Below are 26100 nucleotides of genomic sequence, written 5' to 3'. Positions count from 1 at the left end.
AATGCCGCCCCTTGCAGATTTCGCTGCCAATTGGCCGCTAGCAGAGGGTGTCAATCAACCCAATCGTATTCGATCGGGTTGATTTCTGTCTGCCGCCTCAGAGCAGGCGGACAGGTTATGGAGTCTTTAGACCGCTGCTTCATAACTTCTGAAACACGGGGCATCAAGCTCTGTATGGAGCTTGATAAATTGACCCCTTTAACTCATTTCAGTTTTTGATGAACAGCAGCCATTATCGGATATTATCTGTGCCGTTTATGGGGAAATGGGGATAAAGCTTGGCTGTGTTTGACTCGGAAAGCTTGTAATCTTTTTGATAAAAAACAAAAATGAAACAAAAGCCAATTGAAGAAAAATTAGGAAATATTGTAAACATCTGCTTATTTTGCAATGCAGAGTTTAATTGGTAAAGAGCTATGAGTTTAAGGTTACTTTGATCATTTTGTTGACACCCTCAGATTTCAGCTCCTTTGCTTTGACAGGACATAATGTAAAAAGAAAGTTTATTTTTATTGTTCTTTACATACAGAAACAAAACCAAGATGCTACTCAGAGAGTGGTTCCAGTTCCTGGATTTTTACATACCTAGGAGACTACCTTACATTTTGCAGTGCTGAAGATCTTAAATCCTTTACCAATAATGAAACTCTGGTAATTAAGTGTATAACTTTCACCTTTTTTTTTTTTTTAACAAATGATTTGCATACCTCCCAGTTGTCCCTGATTATCTGGGATGTCCGACCCGCATCTTTTCTGGTCCACAACTGTCCTGGTCTCCAGGGGCTGCCTTTGCTCCACCTTTTGCACATCTGGCTATTCCAATCTCACCTATAACCTATGCCGTCCATGTTACACCTATAGCCCCGCCCCCATAGTGACTCCACCCACAAAACACAAGTGGGATGTCTCCCACAAGCCCCCTCCCCCTGTCCTAAAAAGTATTTGAGAAATGAAGGAAGGTATGCAATTTTTCAGGAAATTAAATGTATATAACAAGCTTAACAAACAAGTTTCTAATTGCTTGTGGTAATTGTGTTTATCAGCTTCAGACATTTTCTCTGGATGAAGAAAATCTTAAGTTAGTGACAAGACTGAATATATCAGAGGATCTTAAGCAGTACTATGCTGAGTTATTAGTTGCAAAGAATCCATCTATATCCCTCAACAGGTAAATTAAAGAATTCTTGAAGAAAATGACATATGGGATATGAAATTTCTATGTTATTCCTTTATTTAAAGGGCCATAATACCCAAATGTTTAAACACTTAAAAAAGTGATGCAGTATAGCTGTAAAAAGCTGACTAGAAAATATCACCTGAACATCTCTATGTAAAAAAGAAAGATATTTTACCTCAAAAGTTTCTCAGTAGCCACATCCCATTGTAAAGGACTTCTAAGCAGCAAATTAGTATGTCTGTCCAGGAAAAGCGGAAGGAGCGAGCTTACGTGCACTCTCATCTTATTTCCCTATTCAGCTTAAGGAAGTTTACTATGAAATCTCATGAGAGTTAAGTGAAATCCCATGAGATCACAGTAAAAGAGTTCATGACCTCAGAACTGTTGATGCTGATTGGCTGCTGTTCATTTCTTTTTTTATTTTTTTTACCTGCAGCTGACCAACAGCTGAATTATAACTTTTTACACAGAACTTACTCTGCTGAGCTGAGGAAATTGTGAGGTAAAATATCTTCCTTTTTTACATAGAGATGCTCAGGTGATATTTTCCTGTCAGCTTTTTACAGTTATACTGCATCAGTTTCAAGTGATTTAGCATATGAGTATTATGCCCCTTTAAGGAAAAAAATTGTATGTTAGATTTGTATATTGATTTATTGATTTATTTTCAGTATACCACCAAACATTCTGTGCTATGCTATTGATAAATTGAGGCTAGACGGATACAATGAGAGCCAAGCTCTGAGCCTGCTGGAAATCCTGAAACAATGTGGAAATAACGTTACAAATGTAATGTATTTATTTATTCATTTTTATTAGTGAATATAGAAACATAAGAACATATATTTTTTTATTGCAAGATAGAACCAGAATACTAATTAATTGTATTGTTACACTGTAGACTTAATTAATTCATGCGATAGTCATGCATATATCAGGCTTTTTTTTCTTATACCAACTATTCCTACCACCTCTATTGGAAGTATATTTCATGAATCAACTACATTTCTATTATATTACCTCTCTCTCTTAATTTATAACAAATCAAGATACAGCTTTCTACTTGATTATTTCAGACATAGTTCCCAGTTTATGAATATGCAGGCAGACAAAGTGCCCAGGTAGGGAACCTATCTACTAGGGATGGGCAAATGTTTCTAAAAATTCGAAATTTAAAACTAATTTTTATACATTCGTTTGTTAGAATCAAATTTCGAATGTTTATATAACATTCTATTTTCGAATTTTCGTTTTCTAATTTTTCAATAAAATTTGAAAATATTCGTTAGAATAATAGAATGTTTAGCTATGTATTCATTCAATTTCGAAATGTAATATTCAAATTCGAATGTGACATTCAAATTCGAAATAGTATTTCTAGTCTACAACTGTGTTTAACCCCTTAAGGACCAGCGACGTACCCTGTATGTCACTGGCCTTTTTTTGGGACTTGATTGTTTTATAGCGCGGTCTTGCCACCAGCGTTGAGACTGCTCTATTCCACAAAGCCTGCTGGAGGGAGGGCATTGATAGCGTGTTCTTGCTAGACTTGTGCTATTATGTCCTGAAAAAACCCTTAATGACCAGTGACATACAGGGTACATTGTGGTCATTAAGGGGTTAATAAATGTAATATTCGAATTTGAATGCTACATTTGAATGTCACATTCAAATTCGAAATAGTATTTCTAGTCTACAACTGTGTTTTTTAAATGTAATATTTGAATTCGAATGTGACATTCGAATTCGAATGTGACATTCAAATTCAAAATATTATTTCTAGTTTACAACTGTGTTTAATAAATGTGATATTCGATTCAATTGTGATATTCAATTCGAATGTAATATTTGATTCAAATGCGACATTCGAATTCAAAATTAATACTGTGTTTTATAAATGTAATATTCAAATTCGGAATAGTGTTTCTAGTCTACAATTGTGTTTTATAAATGTAATATTCAAATTCGAAAGTGACATTCGAAAACTGTAAATAACATTCGAAAATCAAATTTTTAAGAATATTCGTTCTTATCAACATTCTATTATAGAATTTCTACAATAACATTTGTTCTAACATTCAAATATCAACACATTCGCCCATCCCTACTATCTACCTGTGTTCAGGGCCAGTGATGTAGCATCTGATACTGGGATTTTAGATTACACAAGCAATCGTTTGTGTGTTTATGTCCCCTGATTGTTTGAGCTAGAGCAGAGCTTGTTAATAATTTTGGACAAATGAGCCCAGGATGTTTTAGGTTTGCTACCTCTGAAATGTTTTACAACTGCTGCTTCTCAACTAGCTGTTACAGGCTTGTGTAAACAAGCCTACACAGCAAGGGTTCAAAGCTGTACTTGCACCTTCATAAATTAAGCCCACAAAAATGTTTTAAGAGCAGACTTATGCATAAAGATAATTCAGTAAACTAATATTATGGGCTCCATTTATCAATGGAGCGTGAGCAGGGACTGTCAATTATCCTGATCGGCTCAGGATGGTTGAAATCCGACACACTTTAGGTGAAGGACAGGTTAAGTAGCAGCGGTCTTAAGACCACAGCAACTTAAGTAGTGTTTCAGGCTCACGCAACGCTGGGGCTCTGAAGCTACCTTCACAGCTTAATAAATGGAGCCCTATAGTTTGTCATTGCACATTCAGACATGAGGCTTTAGTTAACATAATGATTAGGAATCATACATATTTTATTACTTTTAGTAAAAAGGTTAAAAAACATAACAGTACAGATATACATTAATAGACCGTGGTATTGTATAATGTGCTTATATATATATATATATATATATATATATATATATATATATACAGGGCTTAAAATTTCCAGCTGTCCAGGACGACTTAGAGATTGCAGCGGACGACTTAGAAAATTGACTTTTTCCTATCTTTAACATTGAGTGGACTACTAACTTTTTCCCTCTGGGCTAGTAACTGACTAGTAAACCATAGTAATATTTTTCCACCCCTGTATATATATATATATATACACCTTGACAAAGACCCCTTTAAAGGGCCAAAACGTTGGATTGTATGACATAAAAATACAATATATTTGATACTATATATGGAACACTGAGTTTTCTTTGAAATACATATATGTACACACACACACATATATATAGTTTTAAACTATAGTACTGTATGTTTTTTATAGTAGTGATGTCACGTGTCCTCTAATAAGCTTAAAATGATGACATTAGATTGCGTTGCTTATACTGTATGTATATTTTGTTACACTATATATAATAAAACATTTTCCCAATAGGTACTTGCACCTCTGCTTAACTCTGTGAAAAATATCACAGCGGAGACATTTGTGTCACTTGGTCCACTAGCCACAGGACTTCCATCTTCAGTTATATTGCAGAATGTACCTGGCAATATTTTACAAGCTAATTTGGAATCACTGTCCAACTATACCTGGAGTACTTCACAAGCATCTGCTATAACGACACAGTTAATACAATCTGGTTTTACGGTAAAGTAACCTTATGCATATGAAATATTTCTATGAGATAGCCTAGAACAGTATGTATAAAATTTGATGTCCATGTTATTTTCTTTAACAGTTTAACTACTCAAGTCTTATATCTCTCGGAAGCCTTGTTGTTGGTATCCAAACCAATGTACTGGATAAGTTAGATAACAACGAACTTCTTAAACTAACAGCTATGCCAAGCTTTGTCAGTTTCATGGAGCAAGCTCCTTTGACAATTAAACAGAGATTTGTGCAGATGGTGAGTATCTTCGGTGTCGTTTTAAACAACTTATTTTCATGTTATGAGATATTTTAAAAATTAAGGGCTAGATTACAAGTGTAGCGCTAATTTATTGCATGCCCTTAAATGGGCAAATTCGGCCAATTACGGGTGTGCAATAAATAAACAGCCATTACAAGTGGCTGGTTATTGCTACTGCGAGCTTGCGGTAGCAATTAATGCTTCGAAAATTAGCCAGACCTCTGGTTAGTTTTCAAATTATCCCCCAATTGCCCCCAAAATTAAGCATATTATAGGTTTTTATTTAAAAATTTTTTAGCTTCTTTTTAATAAAAACAAACTGCACAAAGCAGTGTTTAGGCGTTAAAGTGTGCGGGTGTGGAGTGTTAGAAAGAAAAGTGTCTTTACATTGCTGTCTATGGGAACTGTGTGTTTCCTGTAAATATATATGTATATGCTTATATAGATATACTGTATATTTATGTGTTAATATGTGTATATATACACATATTAGCACATAAATATATATGTATATAATCATACACATTTAAATTTGCTGTCCATTGCTGCGCGACTTAACCCCTTTGCTGTACTTAGGTTCTATGCCGTGTATGACGGCATCAGAACAAGGCTCCTATTGAAGCCTATGGAAGCGCACTCTTGTGAGCGCAAAGCTTCCGTGCAACACGAACGTGATTGCACCTAACTTGTAATACCAGCACACATTTATGTGCACTAGTATTACTACGTGGAGCGCAAATATCACTTTGGCGAAGCGATATTACATGTGCCCCATGTAAAACTCTAACTGCACGCACACGTGCTCGAAACTCCTTTATCTTAATGCAATGCGCATGCGCGACTACTTACACTACTTGCGTAACAGAATAAGGGAATCCTCAGCTCCGCTTACAGTAAACAGTGCATCTGTTTTAAGTAAACAGTAAATTGCCGATTTCTCTTTTTCAGTTGCGCAAGTAGCGTAAGTAGTCGCCCATGCGCATTGCATTAAGATTACTGAGTTCCGAGCACGGGAGCGTGCAGTTAGAGATTTACATGGGGCGCATGGTGAGGCTATGATTGGCTAGAACAGATGCCACTCAAAGCAGGAGCTTCGAAAATGTTAGAGGGAGGCTGAATTGAAGAGGGTAACGTAGCAGGACTAAAACTGAAGTTATTCAGTGTACTGATGTTTTTAATAAAAAAGCATATCGATATGCTAGTTAGGATAAGAGCTTTCAAAATATGTGGAGCATATTGGGCTGAATTTACCATCACTTTAATTACATATAATTTTTTTTCTCTCCTAAGATCCTAAAAATCACATCAGAAAACGTCTTACAGTTAGTACCAGACAGTCTTGCGAGTGAGATTCCATCTTCTCAGTTATTGAGTTCAAATATTGATATAACTGAGATAAACAAGAAGCACTGGACACCTCAACAGGTACAGTTAATTGATTAATATATATACATTGTGCTCTTTTTTTACACAGGTATCAAAGGGCCATTAAAAGTGTTGTTTTTCGTTTTGTTTTTTAATTTGCAGCAGTACTTCAAAGTAATTAAAGAGACATGGCACTGTAAAATTCTCCCCGTTCCCAATAATCAATTTTACCTGCTCGAGTGTATTAAAGGGACTGTTATTGTTTAAAAAGATGGATAATCCCTTTATTACACATTCCCTAGTTTTGCATAACCAACACTGTTATATTAATATACTTTTTACCTCTGTGATTAATCTGTATCTAAGCCTTTGCAGGCTGCCCTCTTATTTCAGTTCTTTTGTCAGACTTGCATTTTAGCCAATCAGTGCCACATCATAAATAACTCCACGGGAGTGATCACAATGTTACTTATATGACACACATGAACTAGCAGTGTCTTAATGTGAAAAACTGTCAAAATGCACTGAGATAAGAGGAGGCATTTAAGAGCTTAGAAAATTGGCATATGAGCCTACCTCAGTTTAGTTTTCACAAATAATACCAAAAGAACAAAGCAAATTTGATGATAAAAGTACATTGGAGAGTTGTTTAAAATTGTACGCCCTATCTGAATCATGAAAGTTTAATTTTGACTTGACTGTTCTTTTAAATTGTTAACATATAGCTACTTTATTTTAATTTTGTCATTTGAAATAGCTGTGTTTACCTTTTGAAAAAAATCACCTATACTGAAAATATCAATACGCAGTATTGGCTATAGAAATGTTATGTAAACAAAAGGTAACGGCAGAAATCAGCCTATAAGTGGGAAGACACAGCCCATTTGAAAGGATGCTCCTGTAGTTATGTGAAATACAATGATTAGCTACAAGCCTGAGTACACTCACTGTCCCTTTAAATATTTTGCAGTATTCTTGTTTACTACTTTTAAAGCACACATAGCCCTTAAGTATCCCTTGTTTTTATTTTGCAAACACAATATCCATAAATGCTTTTATTTATAGGGTTGTTCACAATTCTTTACAAAAAATTATCAATGATTATCAACAGAAAAGCACCACTAACATCTAGTTTTTTTTTTAATATAGCAATATATATTTATTATTTTTTTACTGTTGATTTTAATATTAACGCTGCAGAATCTGTTGGACGTTCTACAGATAAATTATAATAATAATATATATGATATAAACATCTTAAAGTGAATTTGAATTTGACATTGTATTGTGGGTTTCTTAACAAAATTTGTTTAATTACTACTGACCTTTTTACATTTTTAACTATTTTCTCTTCTCAGGCAACAATATTTTTCAAGGTGGTGCTGACGAAAATTCAGAATTACACTCAGTAAGTTGCATTGCCCCATATCTATTAAAAGTAGAAAAAAATAGTTCTGCATGTGTATTTTAGCTTTCTAAGGTATACCTATCCGTTTAAATATGTAATTTGACTGCAAAGATGTCTCAGGTCATCCTACTTTGAATTTAGATTATGTTGTTTTAATATATATATATATACACAGTATCTCACAAAAGTGAGTACACCCCTCAGATTTTTGTAAATATTTTATTAAATCTTTTCATGTGACAACACTGAAGAAATGACACTTTGCTACAATGTAAAGTAGAGTGTACAGCCTGTAAAACAGTGTAAATTTTCTGTCCCCTCATAATAACTCAACACACAGCCATTAATGTCTAAACCGTTGGCAACAAAAGTGAGTACACCCCTAAGTGGAAATGTCCAAATTGGGCCCAATTAGCCATTTCCCCTCCCAGTGTCATGTGACTCGTTAGTGTTACAAGGTCTCAGGTGTGAATGGGGAGCAGGTGTGTTAAATTTGGTGTTATCGCTCTCACACTCTCTCATACTGGTCACTGGAAGTTCAACATGGCACCTCATGGCAAAGAACTCTCTGAGGATCTAAAAAAAAGAATTGTTGCTCTACATAAAGATGACCTAGGCTATAAGAAGATTGCCAAGACCCTGAAACTGAGCTGCAGCACGGTGGGCAAGACTATACAGTGGTTTCACAGGACAGGTTCCACTCAGAACAGGCCTCGCCATGGTCGACCAAATAAGTTGAGTGCACATGCTCAGCGTCATATCCAGAGGTTGTCTTTTCCGATTATATATCTTAAAGATTATTCACAGATGTTTACCCCAATCATACAAAGTAAGGGGTGTGCTCTTGATGGAGGAAGAGTCTGATAGTATAGTAAATTTATTAAAATATGGTACGTTATCAAAAGCTGAACAAATGCAGTTACAATGTGTAACCTCAGTCGGTATTAAGTAAATGGAAAGGCACATAGACATATAGCACTGTTACGGTATAACCCTGGCATAAAAGGGCAGAGGCACAGGCAGCATACAGTAAATTTCCCCACTCCCTCCCCCCAAGCATGAGTCAAAGCTCCATGGTGAGGGTCCAACAGATATCAGCAGAATGACTACTTTATTTGAAGGCAGCACACAGATTTATACACCCTGGCTTCAGGTTACAGAGGGCATTGGTTTAACAGTAAAGCAAACATATTAACAATGCATCAAACCTCTAACAATTGTCTATTCACAGGTAAAACAGATTAACACATTAAGTTAATTTACTGGGAAAGAACGTTTACTCAGACAATCTGATGTTGGCCAGTCTAGTTAACATAATCACACAAAACACAATCAGTTTACCCAGACAGACTCCTGAGACACAATCAGATCTGAAACATACATAGAATACATCTTATTACAGAATATAGGAACAGTTCTTATTAGCTATAAAGTCTTTTATGCCCACTTGGTTTATAGAGTCACAATTGCCCCCAAAAGGTGCACTCACACCCTGTACCCATCCTGTATTTATGGATACAGGGTGACATAGACATAAGACAGAGTTATGAAAGTACATGGGGTGTCCAGCATATAAAATTCCATATTTCCATGCAGTCTCTGGGTATCCTTAAGCCCATGTACCTCCAGCCCAAAGAATGTTCTATAACAGGCCCTCCAATGTACAGTGGCGAGATTGGTTTCGTCACAAGCACACTGTCCCTTTCTGCCCTGTATCGATATAGGATGTCTAGTGACCTGTCCCTTTTTGCCCTGTATTGGTATAGGACACTGGTTTTCAAACCTGTCCACAGGCCTCCCTAACAGGCCAGGTTTTCAGGTTTACCTTGGATAAAAGCAGGTAAAATAACCATATTTACTAATCAGCTGATAATTTCACCTGTGGTCTAGCTCAGATATCCTCAAAATGTGTCCTGTTAGGGAGGCCTGAGGAAACCAGTGGTCTAGGATGTCCTATTCCACTGTTAACACTCTAATATGTAATACATTTCCATAGTGGATAGCTAAAAATGGTAAAATATGACAATATTGGCAATATGTTTGACAAAAGAAAAAACTGGCCAAAAGTATGCAAAATCTGTAAAAGGACATAGTAAAAATCTAACTAATTAGCGAGCTGAACTCACTGGTGCCAGTTCTCTTGCCAAACTTGTTGAAATTGTTCTTACTAGTACAGGAGGATATGTGATTGAAAAGGGCAGACTTTTACCCCAGTAGACACACAGAGGCCTCCATTCCAATCAATTCACCTTCCCTTGGGAAGGGCATGACGGGTTCACAAGGTTTTTCAAATTGGAACTAATTGCAAAATATTATTTTAACCCACTATAACATATGTATTAAATGTATTCGGGCTAGAATAACATCTGCTACAAACTTTTTGGTTCCTTTTGGGTATCCTTTATTGGCTGTATACAATGCTTTCTTTCTTCAGTGATGTGTTTTCTGTAGTAGTTATTGGCCGTTTACAATGCTTTCTTCAATGGTTTCTTTTGAGTAGCATTTATTACCTATTTGCATTAGTTTTGTTCTTTTCTCTCAGTGTTAAAGCTGCTCCGCATGTGGTCAAGCTCCCAGACAGGGACCTGTCCACACGCGTTTACATCCTACAATGCAGCATCGCATAGAGCACTGCTTGTCAGTCAAACTCTGAGATTGTCAGTCAAACTCTGAGATTGTCAGTCAAACTCTGATATTGTCAGTCAAACTTTGAGATTGTCAGTCAAACTCTGAGATTGTCAGTCAAACTCTGAGATTGTCAGTCAAACTCTGAGGTTGTCAGTCAAACTCTGAGGTTGTCAGTCAAACTCTGAGTTTGTCAGTCAAACTCTGAGGTTGCGCGAAAGTAAAGAAGCAGAGTTTCGTAACTGTCACTTGCAGGCTCACATGAGATAGACAGCACTGCATCATCCCCAAAGATACCTACACAGCTTCATAAAAACTATAAAAGCAGCAATCCACTACTTGGACTTAGCTAAACACATCTGGAGATTCAATGGCAAGAGGCATATGTGTAACTACCAATCCCAAGCTAGTTTCCAGTAGTACATTGCTGCTCCTAAGCCTACCTAAGTAAGCTGTTCAACAAAAGATATCAAAAGAATGAAGTCAATTTGATAATGGAAGTAAAAAGTTTCTTAAAATTACATGCTTGTGCTGAACCATAAATGTTTAACTTTAATTTCCTTCTAGACTATCTACATATGTCCTTCAAGGCTTTACTGGAGGAGCTACCAAGAACATAACTGATGATAGCTTTACAAGCCTAATTCAATCAATGAAATCCAAATCTGTGAAACTGGATAACAGTCAGGTATGTGATTGGTAGGATGTATTTAAATATAAAGATAGAAGGAGGATGTGAATAGAACTGTTTAACACATTTTGTATCTAAACAATTCAGTTGTATCAAAAGTGGAAGATCTTGACAAATGATGAATATCTATAGACCATAAAAAAACTATGCTATGTTAATTAGATTGAGTTTTTTACTTACAAAACAATAATAAAACACAAACATGTACTTTAAATGGTGGTGCTTGTAATTCTAAATAAAGCAAATTGACTTAAAGGGACAGTCCGCACCAGAAGTTTTATTGTTTTAAAAGATAGATAATCCTTTTATTACCCATTCCCCGGTTTTGCATAACCAACACAGTTATATTAATATACTTTTTACCTCTGTGATAACCTTGTATCTAAACATCTTCTGACAGCCCCCTGATCACGTGATTTTTAGTTATTATCTACTGACTTTCATTTTAGAAAATTAGTGCAGTGCCTGCCACAAGCCACGGGCGTGATCACAATGTTATCTATATGGTTCACATGGACTAGCTCTCCACTGTTGTGAAAAGCAAATAACAATCATGTGATAAGAGGCTGTCTTTAGTGGCTTAGAAACAGTTATAAAGTATATTAATATAACAATGTTGGTTGTGCAAAGCTGGGGAATGGGAAGTAAAGGCGTTATCTATATTTTTCAACAATAAGTGTTGACTGTCCCTTTAAGGAAGCTAGAAGGCTCTAGGAATAGACTGAATGAAATAATAATAAGTGGCTGAATAAGTGGTATAATACATGAATTGAAAGCTATAATATATAAGATGTTTTCCTGAAACCCTTGGGAGAATTTTTTTTAGCAGACACATGAATGAGGGAAAACAAGATTTTGTCACACAAGAAAATAAAAATAACTGACAATGGGCAGGTACAGAAAACTTCAATATTATGACCAAATGATTTGTACATATACTAAGAGCAAAAATATTGTTAGTCTGCAATAAAAAAAACACTGTAACTTGTAAAAAAAACTAAAAAAAAAAACTGTCTTTATGACAATACATCATATAACCACGAAACAGCTGTCCTGGGATTGGTCTGAGTCACTGTACTAACCCTAGCTAAGCATAAAAGCTGTGTAATGCAGCAGTGCTATGGCATAAAGGGAAGTCTGTCTTAAAAAGCAGGCTAAAAGTAAAAAACATAATTTATGTAAGAACTTACCTGATAAATTCATTTCTTTCATATTAGCAAGAGTCCATGAGCTAGTGACGTATGGGATATACATTCCTACCAGGAGGGGCAAAGTTTCCCAAACCTTAAAATGCCTATAAATACACCCCTCACCACACCCACAATTCAGTTTAACGAATAGCCAAGAAGTGGGGTGATAAGAAAAAAGTGCGAAAGCATATAAAATAAGGAATTGGAATAATTGTGCTTTATACAAAAAAAATCATAACCACCACAAAAAAGGGCGGGCCTCATGGACTCTTGCTAATATGAAAGAAATGAATTTATCAGGTAAGTTCTTACATAAATTATGTTTTCTTTCATGTAATTAGCAAGAGTCCATGAGCTAGTGACGTATGGGATAATGACTACCCAAGATGTGGATCTTTTCACGCAAGAGTCACTAGAGAGGGAGGGATAAAATAAAGACAGCCAATTCCTGCTGAAAATAATCCACACCCAAAATAAAGTTGAAAAAACATAAACAGAAGATTAAAACTGAAACCGCTGCCTGAAGTACTTTTCTACCAAAAACTGCTTCAGAAGAAGAAAATACATCAAAATGGTAGAATTTAGTAAAAGTATGCAAAGAGGACCAAGTTGCTGCTTTGCAAATCTGATCAACCGAAGCTTCATTCCTAAACGCCCAGGAAGTAGAAACTGACCTAGTAGAATGAGCTGTAATCCTTTGAGGCGGAGTTTTACCCGACTCGACATAGGCATGATGAATTAAAGATTTCAACCAAGATGCCAAAGAAATGGCAGAAGCTTTCTGGCCTTTTCTAGAACCGGAAAAGATAACAAATAGACTAGAAGTCTTTCGGAAAGACTTAGTAGCTTCAACATAATATTTCAAAGCTCTAACAACATCCAAAGAATGCAACGATTTCTCCTTAGAATTCTTAGGATTAGGACATAATGAAGGAACCACAATTTCTCTACTAATGTTGTTGGAATTCACAACTTTAGGTAAAAATTCAAAAGAAGTTCGCAACACCGCCTTATCCTGATGAAAAATCAGAAAAGGAGACTAACAAGAATGAATGCATAGGTTCAAACGGAGGAGCTTGAAGAGCCCCCAGAACCAAATTCAAACTCCAAGGAGGAGAAATTGACTTAATGACAGGTTTTATACGAACCAAAGCTTGTACAAAACAATGAATATCAGGAAGATTAGCAATCTTTCTGTGAAAAAGAACAGAAAGAGCAGAGATTTGTCCTTTCAAAGAACTTGCGGATAAACCTTTATCTAAACCATCCTGAAGAAACTGTAAAATTCTTGGAATTCTAAAAGAATGCCAAGAAAAATGATGAGAAAGACACCAAGAAATATAAGTCTTCCAGACTCTATAATATATCTCTCTGGATACAGATTTACGAGCCTGTAACATAGTATTAATCACAGAGTCAGAGAAACCTCTTTGACCAAGAATCAAGCGTTCAATCTCCATACCTTTAAATTTAAGGATTTGAGATCCTGATGGAAAAAAGGACCTTGCGACAGAAGGTCTGGTCTTAGCGGAAGAGTCCATGGATGGCAAGAGGCCATCCGGACAAGATCCGCATACCAAAACCTGTGAGGCCATGCCGGAGCTATCAGCAGAACAAACGAGCATTCCTTCAGAATCTTGGAGATTACTCTTGGAAGAAGAACTAGAGGCGGAAAGATATAGGCAGGATGATACTTCCAAGGAAGTGATAATGCATCCACTGCTTCCGCCTGAGGATCCCGGGATCTGGACAGATACCTGGGAAGTTTCTTGTTTAGATGAGACGCCATCAGATCTATTTCTGGAAGCTCCCACATTTGAACAATCTGAAGAAATACCTCTGAGTGAAGAGACCATTCGCCCGGATGCAACGTTTGGCGACTGAGATAATCCGCTTCCCAATTGTCTATACCTGGGATATGAACCGCAGAGATTAGACAGGAGCTGGATTCCGCCCAAACCAGAATTCGAGATACTTCTTTCATAGCCAGAGGACTGTGAGTCCCTCCTTGATGATTGATGTATGCCACAGTTGTGACATTGTCTGTCTGAAAACAAATGAACGATTCTCTCTTCAGAAGAGGCCAAGACTGAAGAGCTCTGAAAATTGCACGGAGTTCCAAAATATTGATCGGTAATCTCACCTCCTGAGATTCCCAAACTCCTTGTGCCGTCAGAGATCCCCACACAGCTCCCCAACCTGTGAGACTTGCATCTGTTGAAATTACAGTCCAGGTCGGAAGCACAAAAGAAGCCCCCTGAATTAAACGATGGTGATCTGTCCACCACGTTAGAGAGTGTCGTACAATCGGTTTTAAAGATATTAATTGAGATATCTTTGAGTAATCCCTGCACCATTGATTCAGCATACGGAGCTGAAGAGGTCGCATGTGAAAACGAGCAAAGGGGATCGTGTCCGATGCAGCAGTCATAAGACCTAGAATTTCCATGCATAAGGCTACCGAAGGGAATGATTGTGACTGAAGGTTTCGACAAGCTGCAATCAATTTTAGACGTCTCTTGTCTGTCAAAGACAGAGTCATGGACACTGAATCTATCTGGAAACCCAGAAAGGTTACCCTTGTCTGAGGAATCAATGAACTTTTTAGTGAATTGATCCTCCAACCATGATCTTGAAGAAACAACACAAGTCGATTCGTATGAGATTCTGCTAAATGTAAAGACTGAGCAAGTACCAAGATATCGTCCAAATAAGGAAATACCACAATACCCTGTTCTCTGATTACAGACAGAAGGGCACCGAGAACCTTTGAAAAAATTCTTGGAGCTGTAGCTAGGCCAAACGGCAGAGCCACAAACTGGTAATGCTTGTCCAGAAAAGAGAATCTCAGGAACTGATAATGATCTGGATGAATCGGAATATGCAGATATGCATCCTGTAAATCTATTGTGGACATATAATGCCCTTGCTGAACAAAAGGCAAGATAGTCCTTACAGTTACCATTTTGAACGTTGGTATCCTTACATAACGATTCAATATTTTTAGATCCAGAACTGGTCTGAAGGAATTCTCCTTCTTTGGTACAATGAAGAGATTTGAATAAAACCCCATCCCCTGTTCCAGAACTGGAACTGGCATAATTACTCCAGCCAACTCTAGATCTGAAACACAATTCAGAAATGCTTGAGCTTTCACTGGATTTACTGGGACACGGGAAAGAAAAAATCTCTTTGCAGGAGGTCTCATCTTGAAACCAATTCTGTACCCTTCTGAAACAATGTTCTGAATCCAAAGATTGTGAACAGAATTGATCCAAATTTCTTTGAAAAAACGTAACCTGCCCCCTACCAGCTGAGCTGGAATGAGGGCCGCACCTTCATGTGGACTTAGAAGCTGGCTTTGCTTTTCTAGAAGGCTTGGATTTATTCCAGACTGGAGATGGTTTCCAAACTGAAACTGCTCCTGAGGATGAAGGATCAGGCTTTTGTTCTTTGTTGAAACGAAAGGAACGAAAACGATTATTAGCCCTGTTTTTACCCTTAGATTTTTTATCCTGTGGTAAAAAAGTTCCTTTCCCACCAGTAACAGTTGAGATAATAGAATCCAACTGAGAACCAAATAATTTGTTACCCTGGAAAGAAATGGAAAGTAGAGTTGATTTAAAAGCCATATCAGCATTCCAAGTTTTAAGCCATAAAGCTCTTCTAGCTAAAATAGCTAGAGACATAAACCTGACATCAACTCTGATAATATCAAAAATGGCATCACAGATAAAATTATTAGCATGTTGAAGAAGAATAATAATATTATGAGAATCATGATCTGTTACTTGTTGCGCTAAAGTTTCCAACCAAAAAGTTGAAGCTGCAGCAACATCAGCCAATGATATAGCAGGTCTAAGAAGATTACCTGAACACAGATAAGCTTTTCTTAGAAAGGATTCAATTTTCCTATCTAAAGGATCCTTAAACGAAGTACCATCTGACGTAGGAATAGTAGTACGTTTAGCAAGGGTAGAAATAGCCCCATCAACTCTAGGGATTTTGTCCCAAAATTCTAATCTGTCAGACGGCACAGGATATAATTGCTTAAAACGTTTAGAAGGAGTAAATGAATTACCCAATTTATCCCATTCTCTGGAAATTACTTCAGAAATAGCACTAGGAACAGGAAAAACTTCTGGAATAACCACAGGAGATTTAAAGACCTTATCTAAACGTTTAGAATTAGTATCAAGAGGACCAGAATCCTCAATTTCTAAAGCAATTAGTACTTCTTTAAGTAAAGAACGAATAAATTCCATTTTAAATAAATATGAAGATTTATCAACATCAATCTCTGAGACAGAATCCTCTGAACCAGAAGAGTCATCAGAATCAGAATGATGATGTTCATTTAAAAATTCATCTGTATAAAGAGAAGTTTTAAAAGATTTTTTTATGTTTACTAGAAGGAGGAATAACAGACATAGCCTTCTTGATGGATTCAGAAACAAAATCTCTTATGTTATCAGGAACACTCTGAACATTAGATGTTGATGGAACTGCAACAGGTAATGGTACATTACTAAAGGAAATATTATCTGCATTAACAAGTTTGTCATGACAATTAATACAAACAACAGCTGGAGGAATAGCTACCAAAAGTTTACAGCAGATACACTTAGCTTTGGTAGTTCCAGCACCAGACAGCGATTTTCCTGAAGTATCTTCTGACTCAGATGCAACGTGAGACATCTTGCAATATGTAAGAGAAAAAACAACATATAAAGCAAAATTGATCAAATTCCTTAAATGACAGTTTCAGGAATGGGAAAAAATGCCAATGAACAAGCTTCTAGCAACCAGAAGCAAAGAAAAAATGAGACTTAAATAATGTGGAGACAAAAGCGACGCCCATATTTTTTAACGCCAAATAAGACGCCCACATTATTTGGCGCCTAAATGCTTTTTGGCGCCAAAAATGACGCCACATCCGGAACACCGACATCTTTGGCGCAAAAGAACGTCAAAATATGACGCAACTTCCGGCGACACGTATGACGCCGGAAACAGAAAAGATTTTTTTGCGCCAAAAAAGTCCGCGCCAAGAATGACGCAATAAAATGAAGCATTTTCAGCCCCCGCGAGCCTAACAGCCCACAGGGAAAAAAAAAGTCAAATTTTTAAGGTAAGAAAAATAATTGATTCAAGTGCATTATCCCAAATATGAAACTGACTGTCTGAAAATAAGGAATGTTGAACATCCTGAGTCAAGGCAAATAAATGTTTGAATACATATATTTAGAACTTTATAAACAAAGTGCCCAACCATAGCTTAGAGTGTCACAGAAAATAAGACTTACTTACCCCAGGACACTCATCTACATGTTTGTAGAAAGCCAAACCAGTACTGAAACGAAAATCAGCAGAGGTAATGGTATATAAATAAGAGTATATCGTCGATCTGAAAAGGGAGGTAAGAGATGAATCTCTACGACCGATAACAGAGAACCTATGAAATAGACCCCGTAGAAGGAGATCACTGCATTCAAAATAGGCAATACTCTCCTCACATCCCTCTGACATTCACTGCACGCTGAGAGGAAAACCGGGCTCCAACCTGCTGCGGAGCGCATATCAACGTAGAATCTAGCACAAACTTACTTCACCACCTCCATAGGAGGCAAAGTTTGTAAAACTGAATTGTGGGTGTGGTGAGGGGTGTATTTATAGGCATTTTAAGGTTTGGGAAACTTTGCCCCTCCTGGTAGGAATGTATATCCCATACGTCACTAGCTCATGGACTCTTGCTAATTACATGAAAGAAAGGTGAGTCGTGAACCTCATTTGCATATCTTACCCAGATTCCTTTGCTGCATTGGAAACAGTGTAGTCAGAGAGTTTCTAGGTTTAAAGCAAGTCTTCTGACTTGTTTAGATTTGTAAATGGTTTACACAATGAGTTATTTTCTCTATATTTTGACAATACATCAGCAAACACTTCAGTCAGATACACTTCTTGAGTAGCCATTTATCAAACTTTGAGCAGACAAGGATCTAAGCTAGGGAACCTATCTGCACATAACCACTCACACAAGAGCAGAGTTTGACAATCATCCTGGACAAATCAGTCAGGGGTGATTTAAATTTGTCACCTTTGAAGTGTTGGAGAGGTTTGAAAGCAGTAGATATCATCAACAATTACTCAAATAGCCACCATGTTTTACTTTTACATTGATCACATATTTTTTCCTTTCATGAATGTCTGTGAAAAAAACAACAGACATCCCATTAATAAGCCTTAGAAAAGCCTTGTTTATAAACCAGATCTTCTTTTTAAATTGTAAAAATACAAGGGTTTTTTATATATTATTCATAATTTAGCAAATTTAACAAATCCAAATTACAAATTATTAATTGGATTGAAATGGCTTAGAAAATTAAGACAAAAATCACCTGAGCTCTATACAGCTAATTTTTATGGATTGGAATTAACATAATTATTTTAATCTATACATAAAGGTTAGATTATATCGTAACTTTTTTTATATGTCATTCTACTCTAAACCAAATCAAATCTCAGAAGTCTTAGAATATTATAATCTTTTTTAATTGATAACCAAATAAAAAACAAACATCTTGGGCCAATTTATCAAGCTACGAATGGAGCTTGATGCCCCTGTTTCCACGCAAGCCTTCAAGGTTCGCCGGAAACAGAATTTATGAAGCAGCGGTCTAAAGACCGCTGCTCCATAACTCGTCCAGCAGCGGAGAGAAATCTTACCCGATCCTATACGATCGGGTTGATTGACACCCCTGCGAATCTGCAGGGGGCGGCATTGAACAAGAACTGCTTGTGCAATGATAATTGCCGACAGCGTATGCTGTCGGCATTTATCGATGTGCGGCGGACATGATACGCTACATCGTATCATGTCCGTCCGCACTATGATAAATTGGCCCCCTTGTATTAACATACCCAAGTCATTTATATCTATTCTAATAAAATGTGATAATTCTACTAATGTTTTAATATGGTGCAACACTAAAAACCTTTTTTAGTAATTTTACAGATATATAAAAATGTTAAGATCTCAAATAAAAGAAACTAATATACATATTATTATTTTTTTTAAACCGCTATTAGTTGTTTAAATATTGAAAAAAATAGGTGTAAAGTTTTTGTGTCCATAACACAATAGGCGACGCCATGTTGTAACCTAGGTTTCCTTCTCTGATGAGGCTAATTAGGGACATCTATAAATGGCTGACTAGACTGTACAACTATTAACTGTGTGGAATATAGCAGTGTTTGTTATCACTGGAGTCTGCATTTCCACTTTTAACGAAAAAACAACAATTATGCTTTATATTTTGTACTTAAAAGTTAAAATTTCTAAGTTATTTTTGCCCATTATGTGTACTTAAATTGCAATTTACGCTGTGCATATTTAGTACAATTTGTAATTTATAAATTTCCATTTTTAATAAAATACGATTTTTGGTGACGAATTTTGTTACGATTTTTGATGCACCTTAACAATAAAAAAATTCTCCTGCATATTTTTGTGGGAATGGTTAAATTATTGGTTTTGTAAGATTTTTTAAATACAAATTTTATTGCACATAACATAGGAAAATGCAGTATACGATCCTTAGCGAGACATCCTGTTTTCAGGGTTAAAATGTGGCTTTAGATCATTCCACCAGGGAAATAGAATTACTGGCGAGTATTCTTATAGAATCTCACCAGCCCAGAGACCTTTAGATCATCAGGCCATTTAACCTTTTTTGGCTCTATCACACCAATTAACAAGCTAGATCAGGGATGGCCAACTTGCGGCCATAGGCCATATCCAGCCCTCTCCACTAGTTTTTATGGCTCCATGGAAAAAGAAGAAGTGAGAAAGTATGCCATAGTTTTTGTGGTACCAGGAAAAAGCGGGAAAAAAAATGTTTTGGGGAACTTCTGGTTAGTGGCCAAACTCAAATGAGCCCTCTGAAGGGTAGAACAGCAGATAGAGGGTACTTAATATACTTTTTATCCATTTAATATCCATAAGTGAAAAAAACACACTGTAACAAGAAAGGTATTATAATAGATAGCTTTAAAGGGACATGAAACCCCAAAAATGTTTCTTTCATGATTCAGATAGAGAATACAATTTAAAACAACTTACTTGTATTATTTATTTTGCTTCTTTCTCTTGTTACCCTTTGCTGAAAGGTTTATCTAGGTGAGCTCAGGAGCAGCAAATAACCTAGGTTCTAGCTGTTGATTGGTGGCTGCAGATATATACTGACTGTCATTGGCTCACCCATGTGTTCAGTTAGAAACCAGTAGTGTATTGCTGCTCCTTCAACAAATGATACCAAGAGAATGAAACAAACTAGATAATAGAAGTAAATGAGAAAGTTGATTAAAATTGTATTCTCTATCTGAATCATGAAAGAACATTTTTGGGTTTCATGTCCCTTTAAGTACATAGAATATTGTCTACTGGTAACCAGAAATGCATTAACATATGCTTGCAAAGAGATACAATTCTTATTACTTTCTTTATTTCCTTTTTTTTCCAGCTGAGCTACATAACTAGACGACTCACAAAAAATGGTAACCCAGGAGATTTTGAGAAATACCCAAGTGATGTTCTGCTGTATATAGGGTAATATTCCTAAAAGACTGATTGAAGCAAGTAGTGTAAACCATTCAGTGCTAAGATTCTGTAGTCATTTTATGTCACTGCCCCTGCTAAAGGTTAAACATTATTTGCATGCAATATATTTAACATACAATTGAAATAAATGTCAATATGTCCTTTTAAAAAAAAGCGTGTCAAATTTGAAACACACTGCAATTCATGAACACGTGTACACCGCTTTATTCAACCACTGGCCAGTCAAAAGCAATATGCAGATAAGCAAGTTCACTGGTAAATACAACCACTGGCCAGTCAGAAGCAATATGCAGATAAGCACATGCACTGGTAAATACAACCACTGGTCAGTCAGAAGCAATATGCAGATAAGCACGTTCACTGGTAAATACAACCACTGGCCAGTCAAAAGCAATATGCAGATAAGCATGTGCACTGGTAAATACAACCACTGGCCAGTCAGAAGCAATATGCAAATAAGCACATGCACTGGTAAATACAACCACTAGCCAGTCAGAAGCAATATGCAGATAAGCACGTTCACTTGTAAATACAACCACTGGCCAGTCAGAAGCAATATGCAGATAAGCACGTTCACTGGTAAATACAACCACTGGCCAATCAGAGGCAATATGCAAATAAGCACATGCACTGGTAAATACAACCACTAGCCAGTCAGAAGCAATATGCAGATAAGCACGTTCACTTGTAAATACAACCACTGGCCAGTCAGAAGCAATATGCAGATAAGCACGTTCACTGGTAAATACAACCACTGGCCAATCAGAGGCAATATGCAAATAAGCACATGCACTGGTAAATACAACAACTGGCCAGTCAGAAGCAATATGCAGATAAGCATGTGTACTGGTAAATACAACCACTGGCCAGTCAGAAGCAATATGCAGATAAGCATGTGCACTGGTAAATACAACCACTGGCCAGTCAGAAGCAATATGCAGATAAGCATGTGCACTGGTAAATACAACCACTGGCCAGTCAGAAGCAATATGCAGATAAGCACGTTCACTTGTAAATACAACCACTGGCCAGTCAGAAGCAATATGCAGATAAGCACGTTCACTGGTAAATACAACCACTGGCCAGTCAAAAGCAATATGCAGATAAGCACGTTCACTGGTAAATACAACCACTGGCCAGTCAGAAGCAATATGCAGATAAGCAAGTTCACTGGTAAATACAACCACTGGCCAGTCAGAAGCAATATGCAGATAAGCACATGCACTGGTAAATACAACCACTGGTCAGTCAGAAGCAATATGCAGATAAGCACATGCACTGGTAAATACAACCACTGGCCAGTCAGAAGCAATATGCAGATAAGCAAGTTCACTGGTAAATACAACCACTGGCCAGTCAGAAGCAATATGCAGATAAGCACGTTCACTGGTAAATACAACCACTGGCCAGTCAAAAGCAATATGCAGATAAGCACGTTCACTGGTAAATACAACCACTGGCCAGTCAGAAGCAATATGCAGATAAGCATGTGCACTGGTAAATACAACCACTGGTCAGTCAGAAGCAATATGCAGATAAGCACATGCACTGGTAAATACAACCACTGGTCAGTCAAAAGCAATATGCAGATAAGCATGTGCACTGGTAAATACAACCACTGGCCAGTCAGAAGCAATATGCAAATAAGCACATGCACGGGTAAATACAACCACTGGCCAGTCAGAAGCAATATGCAGATAAGCATGTGCACTGGTAAATACAACAACTGGTCAGTCAGAAGCAATATGCAGATAAGCACATGCACTGGTAAATACAACCACTGGCCAGTCAGAAGCAATATGCAGATAAGCATGTGCACTGGTAAATACAACCACTGGTCAGTCAGAAGCAATATGCAGATAAGCACATGCACTGGTAAATACAACCACTGGTCAGTCAAAAGCAATATGCAGATAAGCATGTGCACTGGTAAATACAACCACTGGCCAGTCAGAAGCAATATGCAGATAAGCACATGCACTGGTAAATACAACCACTGGCCAGTCAGAAGCAATATGCAGATAAGCATGTGCACTGGTAAATACAACCACTGGCCAGTCAGAAGCAATATGCAGATAAGCATGTGCACTGGTAAATACAACCACTGGCCAGTCAGAAGCAATATGCAGATACGCACATGCACTGGTAAATACAACCACTGGCCAGTCAGAAGCAATATGCAGATAAGCATGTGCACTGGTAAATACAACCACTGGTCAGTCAGAAGCAATATGCAGATAAGCACGTTCACTGGTAAATACAACCACTGGCCAGTCAAAAGCAATATGCAGATAAGCATGTGCACTGGTAAATACAACCACTGGCCAGTCAGAAGCAATATGCAAATAAGCACATGCACTGGTAAATACAACCACTAGCCAGTCAGAAGCAATATGCAGATAAGCATGTGCACTGGTAAATACAACCACTGGCCAGTCAGAAGCAATATGCAGATAAGCACGTTCACTGGTAAATACAACCACTGGCCAATCAGAGGCAATATGCAAATAAGCACATGCACTGGTAAATACAACAACTGGCCAGTCAGAAGCAATATGCAGATAAGCATGTGTACTGGTAAATACAACAACTGGCCAGTCAGAAGCAATATGCAGATAAGCATGTGCACTGGTAAATACAACCACTGGCCAGTCAGAAGCAATATGCAGATAAGCATGTTCACTTGTAAATACAACCACTGGCCAGTCAGAAGCAATATGCAAATAAGAACATGCACTGGTAAATACAACCACTGGCCAGTCAGAAGCAATATGCAAATAAGAACATGCACTGGTAAATACAACCACTGGCCAATCAGAGGCAATATGCAAATAAGCCTATGCACTGGTAAATACAACCACTGGCCAATCAGAGGCAATATGCAAATAAGCACATGCACTGGTAAATACAACAACTGGCCAGTCAGAAGCAATATGCAGATAAGCATGTGTACTGGTAAATACAACCACTGGCCAGTCAGAAGCAATATGCAGATAAGCATGTGTACTGGTAAATACAACAACTGGCCAGTCAGAAGCAATATGCAGATAAGCATGTGCACTGGTAAATACAACCACTGGCCAGTCAGAAGCAATATGCAGATAAGCACGTTCACTTGTAAATACAACCACTGGCCAGTCAGAAGCAATATGCAAATAAGAACATGCACTGGTAAATACAACCACTGGCCAGTCAGAAGCAATATGCAAATAAGAACATGCACTGGTAAATACAACCACTGGCCAATCAGAGGCAATATGCAAATAAGCACATGCACTGGTAAATACAACCACTGGCCAATCAGAGGCAATATGCAAATTAACAAGTGCACTGCTTTATGCAACCATTGGCACGTCAGAGACAATATGGAATAAGTAGGTAAACTGCTTTATACATATTATTATCAAATCTAAAGAAAAGATCATCAAAACTGCACTATATTACAATAAAGAGAGATGCACCCCAGTACTTTGGGTATGAAAAAATACAAGTAAAATACAGAAAAAAGCAGGCAAACCAGTAATGAACATACACTGTTTTCACTATGCTAATGGAACACTGAATGAAAAACATGAGTAGTGATTATAGATCTACAGATTAAATAGAAGTTGCATGTACAGAGGTGTTTTATAAATAGTTTGTATTAATAATGCCAGTTGTTTTCCCTTTTTCAGCTCCAGCACCTATGACAATTCTCAAAATTGTAAGATTTATTTTAGTCTTGTTGGACAGTCCAATATTGATCTTTTACCCCAAGGATCTTCAAAAAGAACCTCCCTTCTAAATAGTGCAAAGGCTTGCTTGGTAAGTCCCAATAATTATTGTATAATCAAAGATCTAGAACATTGATTCTCAAGTATTTCTCCTTGTAACACACCCCTGACATATCAGTTCTGTTGTGGTCCTGAAAAGAAGTAAAGAAACAGAAGGAAGCCTTGTACCAGGGGAAACTGGAGAGAGAGGAAGCAGTTTGTGTGGTTTGTAGGGGCCGGAAAAGACCAAGGGGTATATTTACCATGGTGCGGACAGACATGATCCACTATAGCGAATCATGTCCGCCGCACATCGATAAATGCTGACAGCATACGCTGTCGGCATTTATCATTGCACCAGCAGTTCTTGTGAACTGCTGGTGCAATACCGCCCCCCTGCAGATTCGCAGCCAATTCGCTGCCGCTAGCAGGGGGTGTCAATCAACCCGATCATATTCGATCGGGCTAATTGCTGTCCGCCAACTCAGAGTTGGCGGACGAGTTAAGGAGCAGCGGTCTTAGGACTGCTGCTTCTTAACTTCCGCTTCAGGCAGAACTGAATCGGAGTGGGTCGGAAGCAGCATCCGTTGCTTTATAAATTGACCCCCTAGTATCCAGAAGGGAATTCTGTAAATCTGCCTCTCACTCCAGTGGACAGGGTCTAATTGTGACAGCCAGCATTCTTGATTGGCCAGCAACCTGATGCCTGATTGTTTTGTACAGGAATTAATCAAACTTTTGCTGGCTCGTCAGTCAGATGACCACCTACCACCTATGGGGTTTAGTATAGAGCAATTGCAGTTATCCCAATCCTGTTATTAATTTAAAAAACAGCCAGGGAAGCAAGCTCACATGTTTTAACCTTTATTAGGTTGATGACTACTGCAATCCATGGTACTTATAATACAACTTCTCCTATAAAAAAAAATATAAAGTCTAAGGCCCTAGTTATAAAAGAGTGGGGGGACAAGGTCACCACCCAGTGAACCTGTTCAGTAGTGTTTGGGGCTAGAGAAGAGTCATCCAACACTCTCATTTACATTGCACAGGCAAAGGTTTGCCAATCAGCCCAGAAGAATCATTCTGGGATGATTTACCACCTCTAAGGTGGTAGAGAGCTTAAGAAGCAGCAGTTTTAAGATCATTGCCATTTTCCTTGCAGTTGCAAGCTCTCATAAGTGAGTCTGCACCTCAAGGGCTTCTTAGCTGTATCTACATTGTACTAACAATGATATACTAATGTTATTTGGTATAACTTATGATCATAAGAACATTGCTTTTAAATGTGCATGTGTGATCAATGTAATATGACTGCCTACACACATCGTACTCAACCGATCCAATGAGACAATCAGAACATCATCCATTAATGCAATCATAAATATAGAGACACATAATGAAAGAGAGCTAATGCAAACAGTATGGGATTAACCAAAAAGTGGCCCAGGGGCATGTTTGAGCATCACAGGGATGGAGTTGAGTTGGCTGTAGCCTGTAGATACTGTACTGGATGGC

The 26100-nt window shown here is 37.5% G+C and overlaps 1 protein-coding gene across 1 annotated transcript in view; it reads left to right on the top strand.

Annotated features, from left to right (window-relative positions):
* The window catches only part of LOC128641669 (uncharacterized), a 129055-nt gene that overhangs the window by 70054 nt on the left and 32901 nt on the right, over positions 1–26100 (top strand). Inside the window, exons 71-80 of the mRNA XM_053694202.1 lie at positions 530–651; positions 1044–1168; positions 1849–1966; positions 4460–4672; positions 4764–4931; positions 6225–6359; positions 7658–7707; positions 10900–11020; positions 20736–20821; positions 24508–24637. Coding sequence (XP_053550177.1) covers positions 530–651; positions 1044–1168; positions 1849–1966; positions 4460–4672; positions 4764–4931; positions 6225–6359; positions 7658–7707; positions 10900–11020; positions 20736–20821; positions 24508–24637 — 1268 coding nt within the window. The remainder of the gene's footprint in view (positions 1–529; positions 652–1043; positions 1169–1848; positions 1967–4459; positions 4673–4763; positions 4932–6224; positions 6360–7657; positions 7708–10899; positions 11021–20735; positions 20822–24507; positions 24638–26100) is intronic.

This window comes from Bombina bombina, chromosome 11, assembly GCF_027579735.1.
Source record: "Bombina bombina isolate aBomBom1 chromosome 11, aBomBom1.pri, whole genome shotgun sequence".
NCBI classification, from domain to species: Eukaryota; Metazoa; Chordata; class Amphibia; order Anura; family Bombinatoridae; genus Bombina; species Bombina bombina.
This window is presented reverse-complemented; position numbering and strand designations above follow the sequence as displayed.